Source organism: Peromyscus eremicus, chromosome 8b (assembly GCF_949786415.1).
Source record: "Peromyscus eremicus chromosome 8b, PerEre_H2_v1, whole genome shotgun sequence".
NCBI classification, from domain to species: Eukaryota; Metazoa; Chordata; class Mammalia; order Rodentia; family Cricetidae; genus Peromyscus; species Peromyscus eremicus.
Window position 1 is genome coordinate 51,000,157 of NC_081424.1, and position 7,107 is coordinate 51,007,263.

The 7,107-nt window shown below is 38.1% G+C and overlaps 1 protein-coding gene and 1 pseudogene across 6 annotated transcripts in view; one reads left to right on the top strand and one right to left on the bottom strand.

The window, feature by feature from the left end:
- Scaf8 (SR-related CTD associated factor 8) overlaps positions 1–7,107 on the top strand; it is a 142,845-nt gene that overhangs the window by 4,631 nt on the left and 131,107 nt on the right. For 4 of the 6 annotated variants that reach the window (XM_059272800.1, XM_059272799.1, XM_059272802.1 and 1 more), the window contains exon 2: positions 2,451–2,513. The exons of the other annotated variants lie outside the window; for them this stretch is intronic. In XM_059272800.1, the coding sequence (XP_059128783.1) occupies positions 2,451–2,513 (63 nt within the window). The remainder of the gene's footprint in view (positions 1–2,450; positions 2,514–7,107) is intronic. 6 annotated transcript variants of the gene reach the window in all.
- LOC131918619 (large ribosomal subunit protein eL27-like) lies at positions 4,660–5,071 on the bottom strand (annotated as a pseudogene).

A 7,107-nucleotide genomic window follows, 5' to 3' on the forward strand; every position in this document is an offset into this window, starting at 1 on the left:
CTAGCTGGTTATGTTAGTGAAGACTACTTGCCCCATGATATGTTTTCTTTTTCTTGTTCTGAGTGAGTTGAGTGGAAGGTAGGGTGGGGTCTATGGGTTTAAGATGCTAGAAAATTAATTGCAGTTTAATTCTTAGATTTACTCAGTTGCTAAATTCTGGAAAGATTCTTTATCATCTTTCTAAAAATTGACCAGTCTGTTTTTGGGATAGAGTCTTGGTAGTCCTAGCTGCCCTGGACCAATTTGTAGAGGAGGCTAGTCTAGAATTTGGAACAGTCCTCTTGCTTCTGCCTCCCCAATGTTTGAAGCGAGATTACAGATTACAGGTGCGTGCCAGCATACCTGGCCCTGGTTATCATTTTCTTTTTTTTTTTGGAGCTGAGGATCGAACCCAGGGCCTACTGAGCTAAATCCCCAACCCCTGGTTATCATTGTTAAGGTACCTAAGTCTATACGTATCAGAGACTTCTGTCATTGGCATCCCTTGGTTTGGATAGCTCACTCTGAGCCATTCCAAGATACACACTTTCTAGACCCACTCTAATATTCAGTACATTTTCATAGTTTACATTTTCCTTCACTTCCAGTTTTGTATTCCAGGTGGGCAATTTGTATAACTACAGAACTTTTAGGCCCATCAATATCTAGTAGTAGCCCTGAGGGAAACGAAAAAGGTAGAATAACATGCTAAATTTGTTTTTAGTTTGTGTGATTTTGCTTTAGCTGTGGCTCAGGGAAAACACTTAGGGGAAGCATTTGTAAAACATTTCTCTTTGATTTTCATCTTTCAGGGTTGTGTCACTCTTTTCTCTGTTTTGTTTTGTAGGGGAAGTTGGGTTAATTGTATCAGGCTGTCATTTTTCTTTCTATGAAAATGATTTAAAGATGGTTTTAAATTAAGTGTTTTAAACTAAGGATGCCTTTACTAACACTACCATCCTTTCCACCCCCGTTGTTGAGATCAGTGCTTTTATCTTTGTACTGTTGATATTTGGGGCTGTGTAGTTATTTATTGTGAGGAGCAATCCTGTGAGGTGTAGGTCATTTAGCAGCATCATAGCTCTTACACACTAGATGCTGGGTAGCACCCTCCCTGTTGGGGGCATCCATTCTCTTTAGGCGTTACCAGTTATCCCTTAAGGGAGGAGTAACATAATCTTGGTTGAGAATCATGGATTTAGGTCTTATTAAATAGTCTTAGAGCATTTTGTACTTTTCCTCCTAATGATGACTATACTTTTAAGTTCTTAGTCTTTACCCGGGTTATAAGCTCAGTGAGAACAGTGATGGTGTTGCTTCAGATCCTTGGCACACTGCTCGGCATTTAGAATATAGTGTAGAGCCCACACGAGCATGTCTCAAGTAAATGAGGGATGGTGATTTACTGGGTGACTGATGGTAGCTAATGTTTCTGGACACGTGGTTTTAAAATACAGAAATGATTTTATTTTTTAACTTGGATATTCTTTTAGTGGGAAGAATCTTTGACTAATTGAATACAGTTACGTTTTTGAGGATCTAGTTTGCCTCCTAAGCATTGCTTTAAAGGTAAATTTTAGGGCATTGTAGAAATATAGATTAGGTGAAAAATTTTAAGTCAGAACTCTTACTCTGTTTTTAATTTTCACTTGAGTATGGGGAATGGGAGGAGGGGGCAGGACTTCTCAATTGAGGATTCCAGTTAAGACATACCAGAGTTTTATGTTCCATAGTAATTGTGTTCAAGCCTGTTTTGGATTTAGTGTTTTAAAATGATGATACAGTAATTTTTTTTTCTTACAGTAATAAAAATTTAGACTACAATAGTGATTCAGATTGAATAGATTTTGATATTGTATGATTTGAATGTATATAATCTCAACCATTCAAGATTACACAAAAATTGTCACTATTGAAATCTATTTCAGCTGGGCGGTGGTGGCGCACGCCTTTAATCCCAGCACTCGGGAGGCAGAGCCAGGTGGATCTCTGTGAGTTCGAGGCCAGCCTGGGCTACCAAGTGAGTTCCAGGAAAGGCGCAAAGCTACACAGAGAAATCCTGTCTCGAAAAACCAAAAAAAAAAAAAAAAAAAAAAAAAAGAAATCTATTTCATATATTATTAAACCATGGTATTCTAGACTAGTATTAAGTTTGTTAGAGTAATTTTGTTGACATTTAAGGGACTTGTATATCTCCACTCTCCGGAACTCTGGAACAGTCATATTTTAATGATCATTTGCTGTAGGTAATTTAGAGTTAGTGATGATTTTATTACTTCTATATGAAATTTCAGATATCTCTTTCTAGGGGCCAGATTTGCTGTTAATGGACAGTCTCTGATTCAGGGGTATGACAAAAATGTGATCACCCATGACCTTGAACTTCAGCTGGCTGAGAGCTCAAACTCTTCAGTGAGCTCATTTTGTCTGTTTTTGTTTTCTCAACATCTTTCTCTACTCCTTTCTCTCAGGATTGTGCCTCTACTCCTGCTTGTACAGACTGCTTTTCCAGCAGCATGGACACAAGAAGCATAGTAAGATGATTATAACCCACATAAGGCAGGCTCTCTGGGAAATGCTAGGTTTGACTTGGTAGTGAAATTCTGTATTGCTTGTATGGGTAGTACTTGGGAAGCAAGTGGAGTTTGCTGCTTAAAATATATTAGTAATCTTAAAAAGAGCATATAGGGAATACAACTTAATTGTTTTATAAGAAATGTTGGAATTTATTTAAAAATGGGGAAGGAAAACTTACTGGTCTTAATAGCATGTCATAAATTTACTTGCATTCTGTATTACATAATTTCACTACATTCTTGATAACATTTTAATTAATATGAATTACTTATAGACCTCATAATTTAAGGGTTGAAAATAAATTAACGACGTATGCTATAGGAGTGGAGAAACAAAAACTAAATCCAATTTTAGATTTTTTTACTAGAGGGGTTAGTTATTGTACAGATGTCTCAGAAGTCAGGACTGGTGAGCAGTGTTTGTAGCCTGAGTGCTTACATAGTCTGTCTCAAACTTGATGTTGAACATGATATTTTGCTGTGATTCAGATTTTATGCACTCATTTTATCTTTATAATTCTGCATTATAAGAACTGATAAAACTAAAGACAAAGGAATGAGTTTGTAGGTGTACCCACTGTGGGTCAAGAAATACCTCGATTGACGTTACCCTATTTATTAGGAGTGAAGAATAGATTGCTTATGTTTCCAACATACAGTTATGACTGATAAGCAGATGTGTAACAAACGAGTTTTTTAAATCTGCAACTTAAATTATTTGTCATTTATTTTGTTTTTCCAGACAGGGTTTCTCTGTGTAGCCCTAGCTGTCCTGGAACTCACTCTGTAGACCAGGCTGGCCTCGAACTCACAGATCCAGCTGTCCCTGTCTCACGAGTGCTGGCTTATTTGTCACTTTCATAGGTTGATTGGAGAGGCCTAGGATTTCCCGTCGTTAATTTAATTCTTAGTGAATGCTTATTATATATCAGGAAATTTCCTATCTTAGATACAGCGATAAATGAGGCAGGCACAGAACACGTACCCTCAGAAGGCATGCTCTTGTAACCTGTCTTTCCTCAGCCTCTGTAGAGCCAGGCAGGCCCTCTAGTTCCTGTATTCTTCCCTGCAATGGCGGGCTGCTGGGATCCTGCTCTTCAGGTCCAGGTCTGCTGACTAGTCCAAATATTTGCCACACAGAGCCAAATTGCTCTGCTTGTGTGGTGCTCACAGTAGATCGAACCTGTTTTCCCAACGGTGGGAAAAAGGACAGTGCTGTTGAATTTTATTTGAAAATTTCTGACATACTTAAAACCCCTTCATTTGTTCTTTTAGAATCACAACTATTTCCTGCAAGATTCATCTTTAAGGGTTCTTTCTTCTGTCATTGAGAGAGTTACTTCATGTGTAACTTCTGTTAAGTGATGACAAAAGCTTAAGTTTTGGAAAAGTAATAGATTTTTATTTAAAATCTTTTGTTTGATCTAAGTATGGGGAAAATTGGTACCTCTGAATTTGGGGTGTTCTCAGAGCTCGTTTCCTACCTTGCCACTAAAGTACAAGACAGTTGAAGTCCTACAACCCAGGCAGGAGTGTAGAGATCTCCACATGGTGAGACTGGAAAGGTTGTCCCAAACTGGCTTAATGGCTTTCTTTAAGTCAGTAATGGTTTTTATGCCATAAAGTTGACACAGCGTTTGAATTAATCAGAGTAGTTCAACTCTTCAGGTAAAACTCCTCTCCCGTAAGTTTTTATTTGGTTCTGTAGAATATTGTTTAGGGAGTAATAAGACAAAAAGTCAGCACGTGTTGAATACAAACAGTTTCTTCCTGGATATTTTTGATTTGTGGTTGGTTGAACTCACTATTGCAGAAGCCACAGATATGGAGGGCCATTTGTGTTTATTGTTTTAAACTCTTCCTCCCAAACAGTTGCCATGTTTCAGCCACTCTTTAGGAGAGCTATGTAAAAGGTTGGGTGGGTGCTATTCTGTTTGCAAATGGGGAAACTGAGGTTGACCATTGTGATTTTTACCATAGAAATGCACTTTGTAGGTGTTAGATAGGAGCAGAAAGGTATGATTGAGCCCTGTACTGATTTTCTTGCCCTTTGTGGGTTGTTTCCTGTTTGTTTTAATTTTTAATGATGTAAACAAAAATATACCTAAATGGGAAGCTCTCGGAAAACCATTTGTTCTTCCGTCTTGTATCATTTCTCAAACTTGACCATGGCCTCCTTCCTGCCTAGTCTGGTGTTTCAGAGCTGGGTCTCTAAAGACATCCTTGTTGACAACAGTTTTGTCCAAGGGGATATCCACAGAGTACCTTGTGGGCATGAGGTGATTGTAGTTATAAACTTTCAGAAAGGACTTTTGTGAATCTGATCTTTTGGTGATTTTCTTTTTGGTGGCAGCTGTCACTTTCTGAGGATAACAGTCAATTGCAGCCACCAGGGCGTGTCTGTAAGGGCGATCTGAAGTGACATCATCACTGTTCTTCATGATTATGGCTCTTTGTCTGGAGTAGCGTCCAGCTAGGACCAGCACTGCTGTCCCAGGTTTCATGAACTTGCTCATTTCTGCAGAAAAGAAAGACAAGGAGCAGCTCAGAAATTTGTAAATCAAAAGCTCAAGAGCCAATTAATACAAGTGACCCAGGTCTAAAGTCCTGGATGCCGATTAGGCCGCACTGCCTTTAGGCTCTGCTTGAACCAGAGGTGCCTAGCAACCCTACCTGGGGACATGATTGTGGGGAGATTGTAAGACCCCCTCCAGTCCTCTTCCTTGCCTTTTGTAAAGGTGTGGCCCATTGATTAATTTCTTTTAATAACAGTTGGCATCATGTCCAAATATAGTTTTCATTTTTTAAAAAATTATTTGAAACATACTTGGTAGAAAAGTTGCAAAAGAAGAAATTTTTAGGTGCAAACTTCATCCAGATTCTTTTAAAGAAAAGATTTGTTTTATTATTTTATGTCTGAGCCCTTTGCTTGTATGTATATATGTGCATCAAGTGGGTGCCTCACAGAAGTCAGAACAGAGTGTCAGATCCCCTGGGACTGGAATAAGAGATGGCTGTGAGACATTGTGTGGGTGCTGAGGATTGAACCTGAGTCCTCTGCAAGAGGATTGCTGAGCCATCTCTCCAGCCCCAGATTCTTAGTGTTAAACACATTGGCTTGCTTGCTTTCTCTTTATGACACATGAACACAAACTTTTTCCTGAATATTTTGAGAGTAAATTCCAGTTCCAGTTGCCAGTTACCTCTGAATAGCTGTTTATTTTTTTTAAAGGATATTTGTTTAATGATAATAAAATGTTATCCTTTGGGAGGTTAACATTGATAGAATTACTGTTGAAGATCTTTGCCTAGTTACACTCTATATTGTACCCATAGTCTTTCTTGTAGGGTAATTTCTATACTATACCTTAATGTTTTGTCTCTTAATTTAGAACAGTTACTCTTTTTTTCTAAGAGCTTGAGGTGGTGGTGTTTGGTGACAGCAGGACAATGTGGAATTCTCTCAAATTGACTCAGGTGCTGCATAATTTTGTGCATCTTAGGCAGGATTCCTCCAGAAATAACATTATGCATCCTGACTTAAGGAGCATCTATCTCATTAGCAGGGTGGTGGCTTTTGGCTACAGATTTGTTTGCTTTCCTACCTTTGTACCATGTCTCTTGTTGGTGAGATATTTTGATGGAAATACAAAAAATAGCACCCAAATTTGCCCACTGGTTTTTAGCATAAATTCATTTCTTGCCTGGGTCAGTTAGTACTAATATAGTCCCCAAATGTTATTTTCCAAATTTGTTGTATCTGTATTTCTTTGCATTTGTGAGCACTTTCCCTTCTCTTAATTTATATGTAAATATAATTGTGTATAGTGTTGTAAACGCATGGATTCTCTTTTATTCATTGGCCTTTAAAGATCTTCCATGGTCAGTTTTGACTAATCAGAGGTTCTTCAAGCTGACTCTTGGGCACTTTGATAAGTGCTAATTAGATTTTGGAATATCCCCTTATTTTCTGATACAGTAAGCTATTCCTGCCCAAACCTTGGTTGCCATTTCTTCAAGAAACTCAGGCTTCATTTGGTGGCTATATGTGTGTCATTAGTCAAGATAGACATTTTATTTTACACACATACAAACAATTCTGGACACATCTACAAAGCCATGAGTTCATCATACCTTCACAAGCTCCATCTGTATTTACTTTCCTAATGGTGAGAAACTTGGCTTCTCTTATTATAGCAGTGGTTCTCAACCTTCCTAATGCTGCAACCCTTTAATACAGTTCCTCATGTTGTGGTGACCTCCAACCATAAATTTACTTTTGTTGCTACTTCATAACTGTAATTTTGCTACTATTTTGACTCGTAATGTAAATATCTGATATGTAGGTTATCTGATATGCTATACCCGTGGAAGAATCATTTGACCCACAGGTTGAGAACCCCGGCTCTATAGTATGCTTACTAATAATTTATTCAGTCCTAAAGCACAGAAGCAGCTCCAAGGCTAAGGTGTATGTCTGTAAACAGACTGTACTAGCTGAGTCTTAATACTTTTTTATAGTTATCTTTTCTCTTTAGCATGAGAACATATA